This window comes from Podarcis liolepis (genome assembly GCF_965112155.1).
Source record: "Podarcis liolepis genome assembly, chromosome: W".
NCBI classification, from domain to species: domain Eukaryota; kingdom Metazoa; phylum Chordata; class Lepidosauria; order Squamata; family Lacertidae; genus Podarcis; species Podarcis liolepis.
Genome location: NC_139568.1, coordinates 355,240 through 373,448, shown reverse-complemented (window position 1 = coordinate 373,448; position 18,209 = coordinate 355,240). Strand labels below are relative to the sequence as shown.

Here is an 18,209-nt window from a genome sequence, read left to right as displayed (position 1 = left end):
GATTGAGGGAAGCCAGCCTGGGTCCCTATTGTTGTTGTCGTTGTTGTTATATTTACTCTTACATTTCTCCAACAAAATAGGGACAATCTTAATAACAACAACAACAACAACACCCTTACATTTCTCCTATGAAAACAGGCGTATCCTAAATAACAACAACAAAACATTAATGCTTTTACATTTCTCCGCTGAGCATAGAGACGTAAGTAATAACAACAACAAAACAACAATTTTACTCTTTCATTTCTCCTATGAAAATAGGAACACTCTAAATAACAGCAACAATAACAGCAACAACAAGAAAACAACAACAATCATGCTTTTACATTTCTCCGCTGAGAATGGAGATGTCAAGAGACTTCCGGTCGGCGTCATCGGCTAATGGCGGATCTCCCTCCAAGCTCCGGAGGGGGTCTGCTTCACGAGTTCGGGTCCTGTCGCTATGGCGAAGCGGGGACTCTTTAAAATTGCAGGCGCAGAAGCCTGTAAGCAAGGAGACTCGGCGGGCACCATTGCGCCCCCCCCCCGAAATCGCAAGGGAGCCTTTTTAAAGGCTCTGGAACGGCAGCGGGGGTGAAGCGTGGTGCTGAGAGTCGTCACCCAGCCCGTGAAGCGAAGCCGCGTCGCCATGGTCGGAGAGCGCTGATTCCTTCCTGAAAATTTGGATTACAAATTAAAACCCCGTGAGTAGGACTTAAAAACCGATTTGGAATTTACAAATATTTTATGGGAATTTGGCCGGAAACGGGATAGGTATAAATTAAGGAAGTCTGCCTTTCCCGGACTGCATGAGACTTAAAGCAAAGGAACTATAAAGCTGCAACCTGAGAAAGTAAGTTGAGAACTAAGCAACCTTGACGTTGGGACTAAATCCCCCCATGCAGGCAGGGGCAGGGGGAGGAAGAGAAGCGAACTTTAGATAACCTGCATAAAAATGTTAAAGGGAAACGTTTACCCACTGCTTTGATTCCTTGGAACGGACTGCCTAAATAAGGCACCTATTGAGAACTGTCATTTAGAACTGTTACATTTAAGACTTCACAAGATATCTTGTTACTGGACTGCTCTGTTTTGGATATTTAATTGCTAGACTGAAGCTCAGAAAAATATATTGGAAGATTCCTGTTACAGATTTTATTGGATACTTTTAAAGGGATACTTTGTCTTTGGATTACTCCCTCTAGAGGACTGCAGGGAAACAGTTGCAAAGTGACAATAATAACTAAGTTAGTGGAACTTTCCATTCCAAATCTCCTAGACGTGGGAACGACCTTGGCTGGGATATGAGTGGCCCAGCAGAGGAGATAATTACAAGAGCCAAGAGCAAAACTGCACAAAAGAAAAGGGGTTCACTTTCAAGTATACTGCCAGCAGGAACTGCTGCAGCTGAGCAGATGAAAACAACAGTTATGTCTTCTGACCCTGTGACACAAGCATTACTTAAAATTAATGAAAATAAAAAAATTCCTTCCAGTAGCACCTTAAAGACCAACTAAGTTAGTTCTTGGTATGAGCTTTCGTGTGCATGCACACTTCTTCAGATACCTAAGGTGCTACTGGAAGGAATTTTTTTTATTTTGACTATGGCAGACCAACACGGCTACCTATCTACTACTTAAAATTAATGAATCTTTGGAAGCTCTGACAAAGCAGGGTGCGGATAATAGTAAACAGCTGGCAGAACTTTCAGCAAAACTTGATCTAAATACACAAAGTATAACTTCTAACACAGAAAGTATAAATAAATTGGTACAGGAAAATACTACAACTCGAAAGATTGCTGAAGAAGCTAAAGTAATTGCAGAAGCCACACAGGCTAAATTAATACCAGTCTGTAAAAAGGTAGACGAGCATGAATTGGCTGTGTCTATGCTTGAATTGCAAAGGAAAGAAAGGAATCTGAGACTGAGATTGGTACCTGAAAATGAAAAAGACAACCTGGCGGATTTTTTGACAAAAGAGTTATCAGACTTCTGGCAGTTGGACCAAGAGAAGGAAGAACTTAAGATAGTGACTGCTTTTAGATTGGGCAAAAAACAAAATAGAAAGAAACCAAGGGATTGCCTGATAACATTAAGATCTAAAGAAGAAAGAGATAAAATATTAGGTTTACACTTTCAAAGAACATTAGAGATTGAAGACAATTACGTGGAAATCTTCAAGGACCTTCCTAAACACATTTTGGAGGCGAGAGCCCATTACAAGGATTTGGTTTCCCTGCTGAAAAAGAACAGAATACTTTTTAGGTGGGAATTCCCACAGGGCCTATCTTTCACCTACAAAGGAAAGAAAGTTAAAATAAAAACCGTTCAGGATAAAGAGCAGTTTTTATTTTTATTTTTTTTAAAAAAAATTTTATTGTGTTTCTTTCCATAGGTTCACAAATTCAGATGCAAAGCAAGAAACAAGAAACAGATTTTAAAGATAAACAAAAATAAAAAAAAGAATTAAATATATATCAAATCATCTTTCCATATGTCACTACCAGTTAGACCTCCTCACATCTTCCCAACATTGCGTTCTTTGCAATAACAATATCAGCAATTTGTTACCTTATTTCGCAACTTACTGTAACTTTCAATTATTATGTTACCAAGTTCAAAATGTTGTAATTCAATTTTAGTACCTTTAAAATAAACATAATATATTTGTCTCAAATTGTCTCCTTTTTTTGTTATGACTTACTTTAACATTTACCTAATCAAATTGCAGAAGCATAACGTTTCCTAATCGTGCACAATCTTAACATTCAAACAACTTATGGTATTTTTGCAAATAGTCTTTAAATTTTTTCCAGTCCTCCTCTATTGTTTCCTCGCTCAGATCTCGAATTCTGCCAGTCATTTCTGCTAATTCCATATAGTCCATCAACTGCGTCTGCCAATCCTCCAGTGTGGGTAAATCTTGTATCTTCCAATGCTTTGCGATGAGAATTCTTGCTGCTGTGGTTGCATACATAAACAAAGTTCTATCCTTCTTTAACACCTTCCGGTCCACCATGCCCAGAAGGAAGGCCTCCGGTTTCTTAGGAAAGGTATATTTAAATACCTTTTTCAGTTCATTATATATCGTTTCCCAGAAGGCCTTCACTTTCGGGCAGGTCCACCAGAGGTGAAAGAATGTCCCTTCTGCCTCTTTGCATTTCCAACATTTATTATCAGACAGGTGATATATCTTAGCTAGCTTGACTGGGGTCATGTACCACCGGTATACCATTTTCATAATGTTCTCTTTCAAGGCACTACATGCCGTAAACTTCATACCGGTGTTCCACAACCTTTCCCAGTCCTCAGACATGATGTTATGCCCGACATCCTGTGCCCATTTTATCATGGCAGATTTAACTGTCTCATCCTGTGTGTTCCATTTAAGCAGCAAGTTGTACATTCTCGAAAGTACCTTAGTCTTTGGTTCTAACAATTCCGTCTCCAATTTCGATTTTTCCACCTGGAAACCAACTTTTTTATCCATTTTAAAAACCTCTTGAATTTGAGCATAATGTAGCCAGTCTCGCACCTTACTTTTTAGTTTATCCTGGCTCTGCAACTTCCAATTATCTCCAGTTCTTTCAATTATTTCCCAATATTTTGGCCAGTGGACCTCCATATTGGGTCTTTTTAGAGCCTTGGCCTCCAACGGTGATAGCCACCTCGGGGTCTTACCTTCTAGTAAGTCTTTATACTTCATCCAGACGGCAAAAATTGCTTTTCTGACAATATGGTTTTTAAACAATTTATGAACTTTCACCTTGTCGTACCATAAATATGCATGCCAACCAAAAGCATTGTCAAACCCTTCCAGATCTAGGACATCAGTGTTCTCCAACAGGAACCAATCCTTCAACCAGCAGAAGGCTGCAGCTTCATAATACAACCTCAAGTCCAGCAGGGCAAACCCCCCTCTTTCTTTCGAGTCAGTTAGTATTTTAAATTTTATTCGGGGCTTTTTGCCCTGCCAGACAAACCTAGATATATCCTTCTGCCATTTTCCAAAACATTCCACTCTGTCCACGATCTGTAGGGTTTGAAACAAAAATAACATTTTCGGCAATACATTCATCTTTATAGCTGCAATTCGACCCGACAAGGTGAGTTTCAATCTTGACCAAATTTCCAAGTCCTTTTTAATTTCCAACCAACATTTTTCATAATTGTCTTTAAATAAGTTCAAGTTTTTGGCGGACAAATATACCCCTAGGTATTTCACTTTTTTAACCACACTTCATTCTGTTTCTTTCTGGTACCCCTCTGTTTCTGTAGATGTCAAATTTTTAGCCAAGACCTTAGTTTTTTGCTTGTTCAGCTTAAATCCCGCCACCCGACCAAACTCCGAGATAAGTTCTAAAACTCATTTTGTACTAGATTCTGGCTCCTGTAATGTTAAGACTAGGTCATCTGCAAAAGCTTTCAATTTGTATTGTTTCACTCCGACCTCTATACCTTGCACCAACCGGTCCTCCCTAATCATGTTCAGCAACACCTCCAGGACAGAAATAAATAAAAGAGGAGATAGAGGGCACCCCTGTCGTGTCCCTTTTTCAATTTTAAGTTCCTCCGACACCACATTGTTCACTATCAGTTTAGCTTTTTGCTCTGAATAGATTGCTTCTATTCCATTTTCAAACCCCCGCCCCACTCCCATCCCTTCCAAATTTTTATTCATAAACATCCAAGAAATGTTGTCAAATGCTTTCTCCGCATCAATAAAGATTAACACCGCCCTTGTGTTCCTCTTAGTCTGCAAGAGCTCCAAAATGTCAATAATATTCCTGGTGTTATCAAACATATGTCTACCAGGGAGAAAGCCTGCTTGGTCCTTATGAATTACTTCATTTAGTACCTTTTTAAATCTACTTGCTAAAATGTCTGCAAATATTTTGTAATCCACATTCAGGAGTGAGATGGGACGGTAGTTCTTAAGCTGGGTCTTTTCAGATTCTGACTTAGGTATCAATGTGATGAATGCTTCTTTCCACGTTTCCGGTGCCCTCTTCCCCTCCCCTCCATAATCTGATTGCATACCTCCATCAAAGGTTGTATCAAATAGTCCTTCAAAGTCTTATAATATTTGGAGGTAAGCCCGTCCGGGCCTGGAGATTTGCCAAGTTGCATATTCTGGATGGCACTTTCAATTTCCTGTTGAGTTATTTTACAATTCAAGATTGATCTTTTATCTTGACTTATTTTTGATAGTCCATTTATCTTTAAAAATTGGTCTATCTCAAATTCTTTCTGAGGCCCCTGTGCATAGAGTTCTTTAAAGTATCTGTGGAAGCACTTCCTAATTTCTTCTGGTTTCTGAACCATTCTTCCTTCAATCTCTAGATTTGTGACCGTATTTAGCTTTTGTCTTTTTTTCAGCTGCCATGCTAGCAGCTTTCCACATTTATTTGCTGATTCAAACGATCTCTGCTTCATTTGTTTGATTTTCCATTCTATCTCTTGGTTAATCAATTTCGAATATTGTGCTTGATGGAATTTAATTTCTCTCAGCACCTCCTTTGACTTTGGTTTAGTTCTCAACTTTTTCTCTCCTTCGCTTATTTTCTCCAAGATTTTCTCCTTTTTTCCATTCCAGAGTTTTTTCTTAATTGTGTTCTGTTGTATCAGAAACCCTCTCATAACTGCTTTACTAGCGTCCCAGATCGTTCTTTTTTCTACCGTGGTATTCAAATTTATTTCAAAGTAGTCCTTTAACGTTTTTTGGGCCTTCTTCACAATCTCTTGATCTCTTAGCAAGGTGTCATTCATTCTCCATCTAAAGGATCCGGTTGAGATAAGTCTCAATTCCATTTTCAGAGCGTTATGGTCGGAGCAGGTTTTTGGGCAGATTTCCACCTTTCTTGTCTTAGGTGCCAGCCCTCTAGATGTCCAAATTTGGTCGATTCGTGTCCATGACAGGTGGGCCTCAGAAAAGAAGGTTCCTTCTTTACCTAAGGGGTTCTTTGTCCTCCATATGTCAATCAAATCCATATTGTCAGTCATTTCGAAAAAAGTTTTAGGAAGTCTGCCGTCTGTTGTTAAGTTTTGGTTTTGAGATTTGTCCATATTTGTTGACACCACCCCATTCATGTCTCCCATCATAATGATGTTGGAGTAGTCCATATAGTCCAGCATAGTCTCATGCAGCTTTTTGTAAAATTCTGATTTCCCGTCATTTGGTGCAAAAAATTCCTAATATCAAAATTTTCTCTCCTTGTGTTTGGATTTCAATTGCCAAAGTTCTTCCTTGGTCATCCTTGAATAAAAATTTTGGTGACAGGTTCTCCTTTGCATATATCACCACTCCTCTTTTCTTGACCTTATCCGATGAAATAAATTCTTGACCTAGTCTTTTGTTGATTAACACTTTCCTGTGGAGCCTGGTCACATGTGTTTCTTGTAAACAGATTATATCCAATTGTTCTTTCTTCAAAATATGAAATATCCTCCTTCTTTTTTCCGGGGAATTCCCGCCATTTATATTCCAACTAAGTAGCTGCAGAGACATCCTGTTCTATTTTGTTGTTCCTAAAGTGGGGTGTCTTCCTTTTCCTCAGGTCCCGAGGGTGTAGGCGTTGGCCCGCCTCCAGGCGGTGCTGGTATAGATAACGGTGGTGGCCAAGATGCTCCTTTTTGAAGATCTTCCCCGTGGTCGTGCAGGAACTTTTGCTTATCTTCAGTTGTTCTAATTTTAACCTTCTTTTCTTTGTAGGTAAAAGATAGTCCTTGTGGGAACTCCCACCTATAGGGTATTGCGTTGTGTCTCAGCAATTTTGCTAACTCTGTGTAGGTAGCTCTAAGGTCCAATAACTGTTTCGGGATATCTCTGTAAATTTCCACCCTTTTATCTTGTATTTCAATTGCTTTTTTAAAGTGAAGGCCTAAAATCTTGTCTCTCTCTTCCCTTGATCTTAAAATTATCAGGCAGTCTCTGGATCTGTCCTTCCTTACCAATCTTCCCAGTCTAAATGCTGATACAATTTTAAAGTCTGTATCTTCCTTTATACCCCAGAACTTGGAAAATTCTTGTGTCAGATATCCAATCAGATCTCCTTGCTCAAGTTCTGGGATGGCTCTCAATTTGAGGTTATTCTCCCGATTTTTCAATTCCACCATCGACAGATAAGCTTGTTGTTCGCCTACCTGTTTGTGCAGAGACTTAACTTCTCCTTTAATCTCCTCGACCTCCTTCTGTAGTAGTCCCACTTTCTGAATAGCTTCCCCAGCTAATTCACGATTTTCAGCTGTTGCTCCTTGCAGATTCTCTATTGCTTGTGTATGCTGGGAAACCTGTTCAGTCAGTTTTTGAATCGAGGATGTCGCTTGATCAATTTTCAATGACTGATTGTCCACCTTTTGATTTAACGTTGACAATTGCTCCAATATTTGTTTCAAAACTGCCTCTGATCCACCTGCTGCCATATCTTCCACCGTGGACTTCTCAGTCCTTTCAACTTCCACCTTTTGTGCCACCAGCACAGTTGGAACCGATGATCGACGTCCTTGGGTCAGAGTTGTTTGTAGGAGTTGTGCTGGTTTTTTTTCCTTTTCTTTTTCCTTGGCCTCCTTAGCTTCCTTGGCTTTGGATGCTCTTGTTTTCCCTGCACCACTCATTACACATCTGTCAATGTTCAAGGTCAAATTGTCTATTGTTCCATGGGAAAGACAGATCCAGTTATAAACAATCAGTAGAGAGAAAGTCAAAACAAAAAACAGTTCCCAGGCCTTTATAATCCCAAAGCCCTCTAGGGGGAGTGCCACCAAACTTCAGGAACAAAGAAGGAAGTTTTCCGCCATTAAAATTCCAGTTTAACTCAGTTCAAAGAATACAATAGTCCCTGTACAGTCAAAAAGCTCTCCAGAGCACTTTTTAAAGTTAAACAAAGTTTCCTGGAAGGTGTCTGCAACAGTGTCGCATCCAGTCTATTTCTGCTCAATAGTATCAGTTAAGTTCCAGTAAGTTTCAGTAACTGTATCCGCAGTTTAACAGATCTCTCCTACCTGGCAGCCCGACAATCTGGCTCTTTAAAGTTGCAGCCCATAAAACGGGAGGAAAGTCCCAACTTAATGCTTAAAGTCCCTTTAATTCAATAACAGTTCTTTTCTTTCACTTTGAAGAAAACAGCTCCATAAGCGCACGAAAGTTTTAACTTTCCGCAATCCCTTTTAACGTGCTTCCCGCTTCTCAAATTCTTGCTTTGATCTTGCCAGCAATGCCGGGAGACGGACTTCCCTTTTCTCGTCTCCCGGTTTCAGCCGAATTTTACAAATTATTTGCCAATTTTAATGTCCGTTACTCACGGGTATGTTGCTTGCAGCTTGATGTTTTTAGGAAGAAAGGTCGGCGCTCATCTGCAACAGCCGCGCGGCTTCGCTTCCGCGGAAAGAGCGATGAACTCACAGCACCGCTCCCCCTCCTTCACTCCGGAGCTCCTTACGGGGTCCCTTCTGTGGTTTCAGGGTAGCTTCTGGTGCCTGCCGAGTCCCACGGCCACGGGCTCACTCTACCCGTGGTTTTTCTTAGTGGGTCGCCGCTAGGATAAAGAGCAGTTTTTAGAAGAGAATGAGGAGGACCTGCTGAAGGAGGTGGTGGCAGTGGAACCAACCCCATAAGTAAAGGAAGCTACAGGTATCCTAAATCTAACATTTGGACTTAAATCACCAACGGAGGACGAACAACTGCTTGGAGCAGTTGGAGGGGAAAGTAAATAACAACAAGATGGCTTTGCAATTTTTAAGTTGGAACTGTAATGGTCTAAACCTTCCCAGAAAAAGACGAGCAGTTTTTCATATCTTGAAAAAAGAGCAATTGGACTTGATTTGTTTACAAGAAACCCATGTGACCAGGGTTCACAGGAAATTACTTATTAATAAAAGATTAGGACAGGGATTTATATCATCGGATAAAGTTAAGAAAAGAGGAGTGGTAATCTATGCAAAGGAAAAACTAGCCCCGAAACTGATTTTTAAAGATGAACAAGGGAGATTTCTGGCTATTGAAATACAAGTCCAAGGAGAAAATTTTTTGATATTAGGGATTTACGCACCAAATGAAGGGAAGTCAGAATTCTTCAAGAAATTGCATGGAATCTTATTGGACTATTTGGATTACAATTTAATTATGATGGGAGATATGAATGGAGTAGTCTCCACAAATATGGACAAAGCACAAAGACTGGTAGTCTCTAAGGATGGGAGACTACCAAAGACCTTTTTTGAAATGACTGAAAATATGGACTTAATTGATATTTGGAGAACAAGGAACCCTCTCGAGAGGGAGGGAACTTTCTTTTCTGAAGCAAAAATGACATGAACAAGAATTGACCAAATATGGGTAACTAGTGGGATGGCTCCAAAGATAAAGAAAGTGGAAATCTGCCCAAAAACGTGCTCCGACCATAACGCTGTAAAGATGGAAATGAGGTTAACAACAGCTGGCTCTTTCAGATGGAGGATGAATGACACCCTTTTTAGAGATGAAGAGGTTTATAAAAAGGCCCAAAAGACTTTGAGAGATTACTTTGAGATAAATCTGAAAACAGAGGTGGAAAAAAAATGGGATGCAAGTAAAGCTGTGATGCGAGGTTTCCTAATACAACAGAATTCTATAAAGAAGAAGAAACAAAATGAGAAGAAGGATAAGATTTTGGGGGAAATAAGAGAAGGAGAAAAAAAATTGAGGTCTAAACCAAAGTCCCAGGAGATTCTGAGAGAAATTAAGCTATATCAGATGCAATATTTGGAACTGATGAATCAAGAAATAGAATGGAAAATTAAACAAATGAGACAAAGGACTTTCGAATCTGCAGATAAATGTGCGAAACTTCTTGCATGGCAATTGAAGAAAAGACAAAAATTAAATGCGGTCACAAGTTTAGAGGTTGAAGGAAAGAATATTTATAAGCCAAATGAAATTAGAAACTGTTTTCAGAGTTTCTTCAGAAGACTATATTCACAAGGGCCGGTGAATGAAGGAGACATAGATGAGTTTCTCAAGAAACATGGATTACAAAAAAATTCACAACAAAGTAAAATGGATTTGAACCAGAAAATAACTGAGCAAGAAATAGAGGGTGCCATTCAAAATATGCAATTGGGAAAATATCCAGGACCAGATGGATTGACTTCCAGATATTACAAAGCCTTGAAGGAGTGGTTGATACAACCTTTGAAGGAAGTCTGTAATGAAATTTTAGAGGGGAAAAAGACACCTGAATCGTGGAAAGAAGCGTATATTACACTTATACCAAAAACAGAGACTGAAAAGACTCAGATCAAGAACTACCGCCCTATATCACTACTTAATGTGGATTACAAAATTTTTGCAGACATTTTAGCAAAAAGACTGAAAAAAGTGTTGGTGGGAGAGATTCATAAGGACCAAGCTGGCTTTCTTCCAGGAAGACATTTGTCAGACAATGTGAGAAATATAATAGACATTATGGAATTATTAGAAGTGAATATAAGCACTAAGGCAGTATTGATATTTGTGGATGCGGAGAAAGCCTTTGACAATATTTCTTGGAGTTTTATGAAGAAGAATCTACAAGGGATGGGGGTAGGCCAAGGTTTTGAGAATGGTATAGGTGCAATATATTCTGAACAAAAGGCAAAGTTAATTGTAAATAATGTGGTTACTGAAGCAATTCAGATAGAAAAAGGGACACGACAGGGGTGCCCAATTATCCCCATTGCTTTTTATATCAGTCCTGGAGGTTTTGTTAAATATGATTAGAAAAGACCAGCTGGTTAAAGGGGTTCAGGTCGGAGCCAAACAATATAAACTGAAGGCTTTTGCAGATAATTTAGTACTTACTTTGCAAGAGCCAGACACTAGTACGAAAAGGGTTTTGGATTTAATTCAGGAATTTGGTCAAGTCACAGGTTTTAAATTAAATAAACAAAAAACTAAAGTGCTGGAGAAAAATCTAACAGCCATGGAAAGGGAGCAGTTTCAAAATGAAACAGGATTAACTGTGGTTAAGAAAGTGAAATATTTGGGGATTAATATGACATCTAAAAATGTGAATCTATTTAAGATGACTGCCAGGATCCGAGATCTGGGAGAAGAAGCAATGGAGGAGGACTGGAAGAAATTTAAAGACTATTTGCAAAAACTTTATAAGTTATATGAACTATAGGATTTCGTACGATTTGGAAGGATAGCCCCAGCAATGAGAGTGGAATATATATGAACTTAGATAATAATAATGAAAGAACCAAGGTTTAAATGTTTAAAAAAGGACAATATATGTTTATTGAATAATTTGGACAATAAGCAATTTAAACTTAATATGCAACTGAAAGTACAAAAGAAATATATGAAACAAGGTTATAATTTGCTGACAATTTTTTTATTTGAGAATGCACTGTGCGGGAGATGTGGGGAAGTCCGATGATGGATTGAAACAAGCTTTGGTAATAATCTGTATTTTTTCTTTTCTTTTCTTGTTTTCTTTGTTTTTCTGTGCTGTTCAAATCTATCTGGAAAAAACGCAATAAAAATATTTAAAAAATAAAAATAAAAATGTGAATCTATTTAAAGACAATTATGAGAAATGCTGGACAGAAGTAAAGAAAGACCTAGAAGTATGGTCAAATTTGAAGCTTTCCTTGTTAGGCCGAATTGCTGTTATCAAGATGAATGTTTTGCCTAGAATGTTGTTTTTATTTCAGGCTTTGCAGATTCTGGACAAAATGGACTGTTTCAAGAAGTGGCAGAAAGATATATCTAAATTTGTCTGGCAGGGCAAAAAGCCCAGAATAAAATTTAAGATACTAACGGATGCAAAAGAAAGAGGGGGGTTTGCCCTGCCGGACTTAAAGCTGTATTATGAATCAGCAGCTTTTTGCTGGTTGAAAGATTGGCTACTTCTTGAGAACACAGACATTTTAGATTTGGAAGGGTTTAATAATGCTTTCGGATGGCATGCATATATATGGTATGACAAGGTAAAACCTCATAAAGGTTTCAAGAATCATATTGTAAGGAAAGCATTATATAATGTCTGGATTAGATATAAAGACTTGTTGGAAAACAAAACCCCAAGGTGGCTGTCGCCAATGGAAGCTCAGGAGGTGAAAAAGCTTAATATGGAATCTAAATGGCCAAAATATTGGGAAATTTTAGAGCAAGAGGGGGACAAGGTGAAACTACAGAGCTATGAGAAATTGAAGTCTAAAGTTCGAGATTGACTCCATTATTATCAAATAATGGAGATGTTTAAACAAGACAGGAAAATTGGCTTCCAGGTGGACAGATCCAAATTAGAAACGGAATTGTTAGAACCCAATACTAAAATTTTGTCAAGAATGTATAATTTGTTGCTGAAGTGGAATACACAGGATGAGACGGTTAAATCAGCTATGATTAAATGGGCACAAGACTTCGGTTATAACATTATGTTTGCTGACTGGGAACAGTTATGGACCACCGGTATAAAGTTTACGGCATGTAATGCCTTAAGAGAGAATATTATGAAAATGATTTACAGGTGGTACATGACACCAGTCAAGCTTGCAAAAATCTACCATCTGTCTGATAATAAATGTTGGAAATGTAAGGAAACTGAAGGTACATTCTTTCACCTTTGGTGGACTTGCCCAAGGATTAAGGCCTTCTGGGAGATGATTTATAATGAAATGAAAAAGGTATTTAAGTATACCTTTCTTAAGAAACCAGTGGCTTTTCTCCTGGGCGTGGTCGGCCAATTGGTGCCAAAGAAAGACAGAACATTTTTTATGTACGCCACAACAGCAGCAAGAGTCCTTATAGCAAAGTATTGGAAGACACAAGAACTACCCACACTGGAAGAATGGCAGACGAAGGTGATTGACTACATGGGACTGGCTGAGATGACCGGCAGAATCCGAGACCAAGGAAAAGAGACGGTGGAGGAAGATTGGAAGAAATTTAAAGTCTATCTTAAGAACTATTGTAAAATAAATGAGTGCTAAAATGCCAAGGTTAGGGAAATTAAGAAGTTACAGCTGTATTGATTTGGTAAAAGACAGGGGGAGCAAAAGGTTAATTAGTTAAATTCTGAAGTGAGGATTTGCTGGAAGAAATTTGAAAATAGGGATGCAGAAAGGGAAGGTATGGGGAAGTCGGAGAAACAGGGTTCAAGAAAAGAAGGTTTTGAAATTTTACATGTTTATGTGTTTGTTTGTTATTGTATTGTGCATTGTTTGTGTTAAATATGTGTTAAAAAACTAATAAAAATCATTATAAAAAAAAGAGAGAATGGAGATGTCAATGACAACAACAACAGAAAATATGAATGCCCTATGGACAAACGGGAGATTCCGGGTTTGAATCAGGCCCCAGGACAGCTTCTTTCCATCCTGGGTGAAGAGAGTTTGACTATACAACCCCAGAGCCCCTTCCCCGTCAACCAAACTCACCCTCCGCTTGCTCTCTCTCCTTTTCCAGGCAGAGAGAAGGAGGCTGGGAACCGTAGCGCTGGCAGCAACCGCACCGCTGCGCTGGCAGAACTGCCGCGCCGCCACCACCCCGACCTCAACCAGAACTGTATCTTTGGCTATGAGGAAACCCGGCCCAGGACCAAATCGGACCCTGTGCTGAAACTCCCGGGCGCCGAGGGTGAGGACTGCGATGCCCAGCGCACCCGAACCCGCTCAGTGAACGGTCCTGGAGGGAGCCTTGGCTGTGCTGGCCTGGACCTGACGGTGCTGCCACTGCCGGGTAGCGAGGACGACCCCGGCGCTGCCCCAGCCATCGCGGCACCGCCACCTGGCTTCGGCGACAACAGCTCTGACGAGGACGACGCCCGGTGCCGGCGGGCGGCACCAAGTGAGGACGGTGGGTGCCAGCTCCCGGTAACCTTCGTCCAGGCAGCCTCACCAGGGTCCCGGACAGTCCGGGAACGAGCCCAGGATCTCGACGAGGCGCTGGTGTCCACCCTGCAGGCCCTGGAAGCCCTGGCGGAGGCGGAGAACAGGTTTCTGGTGCCGGCGACAGGTATTAAAGAGGGCGTCGAGCCCACCCCCTGGGATAGAGATTAGGAATAGGATTATTATTATTATTATTATTATTATTATTATTATTATTATTGGGGTTAGGGATAAGGGTTCAAGATAGGGATAGTAATTAGGACTAGCGTTATTATTATTATTAGGGTTAGGGATAAGGGTTAGAGATAGGGATAGGAGTTAGGGACAGGGATTAGGGATAGCGTTGTTATTCAACATCCTAACGCTCCCGCCCCGTGTGGTTTCTCCAGATCTCATCGTCCTGGCCACCCTTGACCCCGACTGCAGCCGTGACGCCGACGCTTCCCCAAACACCACCTACTTCCTGGCGCAGGGGGTCAACCGGGACGGCTTCCTGGCCCAGAAGGAGCTAGCTTTCTGCTTGCAAGGCTGTGGGGCGCCCACTTCACCAGCGAAGACCGGGAGGTCCTCGCCAGTGCAGTTCGCCGAGGCCGAACCAAGTCCCAGCGCCCAGGCTTGCCCCTCAAACCCCAAACACGAGCATCCCCAGAAGGAGACAAAGAGCTGCCAGGTGCCGGCGGAGAGGATTCGGAGATATGCTATGGTTCCCCCGCCCTGGGAAGCGCCTGATCTCGAACTCGAGGCGCTGCAAGGAGAGGACCCAGATGTCCCGGCACACCCGCAGGTACCCTGGCCGGCGTTCCGCTTCTGTAAGTTCTTCTCCGCGACGTTCCTGGCGCGGCTCAAACAGGAGACGGACGAGCGCCGGGCGCAGCTCCGCAAAGTAAAGCAGTTCGAGCTGGAATTTCTGGAGCAGCTCCTGAAGGGTCCGACGCCGGAGGGCTGTGTCTGCCCGGCGGGTGCCGGCCCTGTGCCGACAGCACCCAGTGTGTCGCAGTGCAACTGTCGAGGGAGGGAGAGTTGCCCACAGCGGGTGGCGCAAGTCCAGAGTAGCCCGGAGCCGATAGACACGGAAAAGAGCGCATCCTGTCTGGGCACTGAGTGTGTGGCGGCGGCAGCGGCCCGCTACGAGAAGCTGTGGCGCCACACCGGTGGGGAAGGGGCCATTCCAGAAGAGGGCAATACGGCGCTGGATGAGCACCTGACGCCGTGTTTCCCGGAGGAAGTGTGCCCACGGCAACTGGTGCCGGGTGGAGAGGGATGCTGCTTGGTTCCCTCCTGCTTCTCGGTGCAGGCAGTCAACGAGGCTGACGAGCTGTGCTACTCAGTGCTGCCAATCCCAGACGCCGTGTCCCAGACACAGGAGATCAACTTGCGGGTGGCGTCAAGCCTTGAGCGCATCCAGGAGCTGCGCGACCGGGAGTACGCCTTCCCCGGTGGGTTCTCGGCGGTGAGGCTCGACACCGAGCGGCTGCTTAGCGCCCTGCAGCAGTGTGCGGCGGCGGTGGCAGGGGGAAACGGGGTGCTGGCGCCGGATGAGGGGCGGCAGGAGCTGGCGCTGGCCTTCAGAGAGCTGAGGGCCGCCTGCCAGCAGGTGGCGAGCACTGAGAAGAGCCCGGCGCAGCTGCTGCCAGCTGTCGCCAGGAGTTTCCGGGTGCTGGTGCGGTTGGCTGAGACGGTGGCGGGGGCGGCAGGCAAAGAGGCGTGGCGGCGGGTGCTGCTGGCCCAGGTGGAGGAGGTGGCGAGGAACTACGCAGCCCTGGTGAGGGCGGCGGAGGAGTCGGCAGCCAGGCAGGCGGGCGAGGAGCCGGGCGCCCATTGATGGGACCAGCGGCCCACCGAGAGGATGTTGAGGGAAATGTGACGAGGAGGCCGTTCTCGCTGAGGTGCCTAGGGCTCCGTCTGCGGACCCCAGCGGTCATCTAGTCCAACCCCCCCGGCTCTGAAAGCCAGGAGGCGGTCGGGTGACCTCACCTGTCACAAGGATTGGCAAAGGAAGGAAAGAAGGAAGGAAGGAAGGACAGAGAAAGGGAGGGAGGACGAAGGGACGAAGGAACAAAGGAAAGAAAGAAGGAAGGAAGAAGAGAGAAAGGGAGGGAGGAATGAAGGAAAGAAGTAAGGAAGAAAAGAGGAAGGGAGTAAGGGAAGAAGGAAGGAAGGAAGGAAATGGGGAAGGAAGAACAGAGAAAGGGAGGGAGGGAGGGAGGGAGGGAGGGAGGGAGGGAGGAAGGAAGGAAGGAAGGAAGGAAGGAAGGAAGGAAGGAAGGAAGGAAACAGGGAAGGAAGAACAGAAAAATGGAGGGAGGGACAAAGGAAGGAAGGTAGGAAGGTAGGAAGGTAGGAAGGTAGGTAGGAAGGAAGGACAAAGGGATGGTGGGACGAAGGAAACATGGAAAAATGGAGGGAGGGACGAATGAAAGTAGGAAGCCAGGAGACGGTCAGATGACTCCACCCATTGCAATGATTGGCACTGAGGTGGCCTTGCCCGGGGTTGGACTGGATGACCATTGGGGTTCCCCCTGGACACAGAGAACCTCCCTTTTTTTACACGCCTGTATATACTATTCATAATAAAGACTATATATGTATAGGTATATGGAAATTACATTGTCTATGTAGAAAGATGTGAAACTTATATGCAAATTTATGCCAATACACAAACCTTCATATCGATCTTGTGTTTGTTTGTTTTTTATATAAATATTTATTAAGTTTTCACAAATTTTAAAAACACATACAATACACACAACACAAAAATATACATACAACGACAAACAAACACGTATAATTTCAACTCCTTTTTTTTTTCTTAAACTTACTTCATCGACTTCCCCATACCTCCCCTTTCTGCATTCCAATTCCCAAATTTATTTCAACAAATACTTCCCCTTAATTTTATCCGATTTTTCTTTTTCTTTTCTTTTACTTAATCTTTAACAGCTGCAATCCCTTACTTTATATAACCACAACATTTTAGCATTCATTAATTTTGCAATATTTCTTAAGATAAATTTTAAATTTCTTCCAGTCTTCTTCCGCCGTCTCTTTCCCCTGGTCTCGGATTCTGTCAGTCATTTCAGCCAGTCCCATATAGTCAATCACCTTCATCTGCCACTCTTGAGAGCCAGTGTGGTGTAGTGGTTAAGAGCGGTAGTCACGTAATCTGGGAAACCGGGTTCGTGTCTCCGCTCCTCCACATGCAGCTGCTGGGTGACCTTGGGCCAGTCACACTTCTGTGAAGTCTCTCAGCCCCACTCACCTCACAGAGTGTTTGTTGTGGGGGAGGAAGGGAAAGGAGAATGTTAGCCGCTTTGAGACTCCTGAAGGGGAGTGAAAGGCGGGATATCAAATCCAAACTCTTCTTCTTCTTCTTCTTCTTCCAAGGTGGGTAGATCTTGTGTCTTCCAATACTTTGCTATGAGTATTCTTGCTGCTGTTGTAGTATACATAAAGAATGTTCTGTCCCTCTTTGACACCAATTGGCCGACAATGCCCAAGAGAAAGGCCTCTGGTTTCTTAGAGAAGGTACATTTAAGTACCTTTTTCATTTCATTATATATCTGTAGTGGTTGGGAGTTACTCGTGCATAATCCTGCCCCGTTTGAGCATCGGATTGCCTGGTTAAACCCTCCGGACTGCACAGCCCATCTCAGCGTGGCTGCCCTTAGTCACTCGTAGAGTCTGTCTGTGGGTGTTTCTTAAAGCGCTGCCAACATAAGAGTTGTTTGACGCCTAAGCGTCTCCGCCTCTCACTGCGCGGGAGTCTCCTGCGCAGGGTGGGCGTGGGCAGCGGTGTGCTTGGGCTCTCCTCACTAACTTCCAATGAAGAGTCCTGGAGCCCCTGCAACTCCCTGTCCCGTTGCTCTCCTGGATCCCTGGTGTTACACTCATTCTCTTCCCCTCTTTCCCAGCTGCGTCTCCCCCTAGCGCTAGGACCTTCTCCTGCAGAATCAGAGACCCTCTCCTTCTCCCGTGTCTCTGATGTCAGTTCCCTGACAATATCATTTCCCAGAAGGCCTTAATCTTCGGGCACGTCCACCAAAGGTGAAAAAAAGTACCTTCAATTTCTTTACATTTCCAACATTTATTATCGGGCAAATGGTAGATCTTTGCAAGCTTGACTGGAGTCATGTACCACCTATAAATCATTTTCATAATATTCTCTCTTAAGGCATTACATGCCGTAAATTTTATACCGGTGGTCCACAACTGTTCCCAGTCAGCAAACATGATGTTATGACCAATGTCTTGTGCCCACTTAATCGTGGCTGATTTAACTGTTTCATCTTGCGTGTTCCATTTCAGCAACAAGTTGTACATTCTTGACAAGTTCTTAGTATTGGGTTCTAACAGTTCTGTTTCTAATTTTGATTT

At 42.8% G+C, this 18,209-nt stretch overlaps 1 protein-coding gene across 1 annotated transcript in view; it reads left to right on the top strand.

Moving 5' to 3' along the window:
- LOC310697660 (FERM and PDZ domain-containing protein 3-like) overlaps window positions 1-16,042 on the top strand; it is a 91,444-nt gene extending 75,402 nt beyond the window's left edge. Inside the window, exons 13-14 of the mRNA XM_083484325.1 lie at window positions 13,414-13,962; window positions 14,225-16,042. Coding sequence (XP_083340451.1) covers window positions 13,414-13,962; window positions 14,225-15,657 — 1,982 coding nt within the window. The 3' untranslated portion in view covers window positions 15,658-16,042. The remainder of the gene's footprint in view (window positions 1-13,413; window positions 13,963-14,224) is intronic.
- The last annotated feature ends 2,167 nt before the right edge of the window (window positions 16,043-18,209 follow it).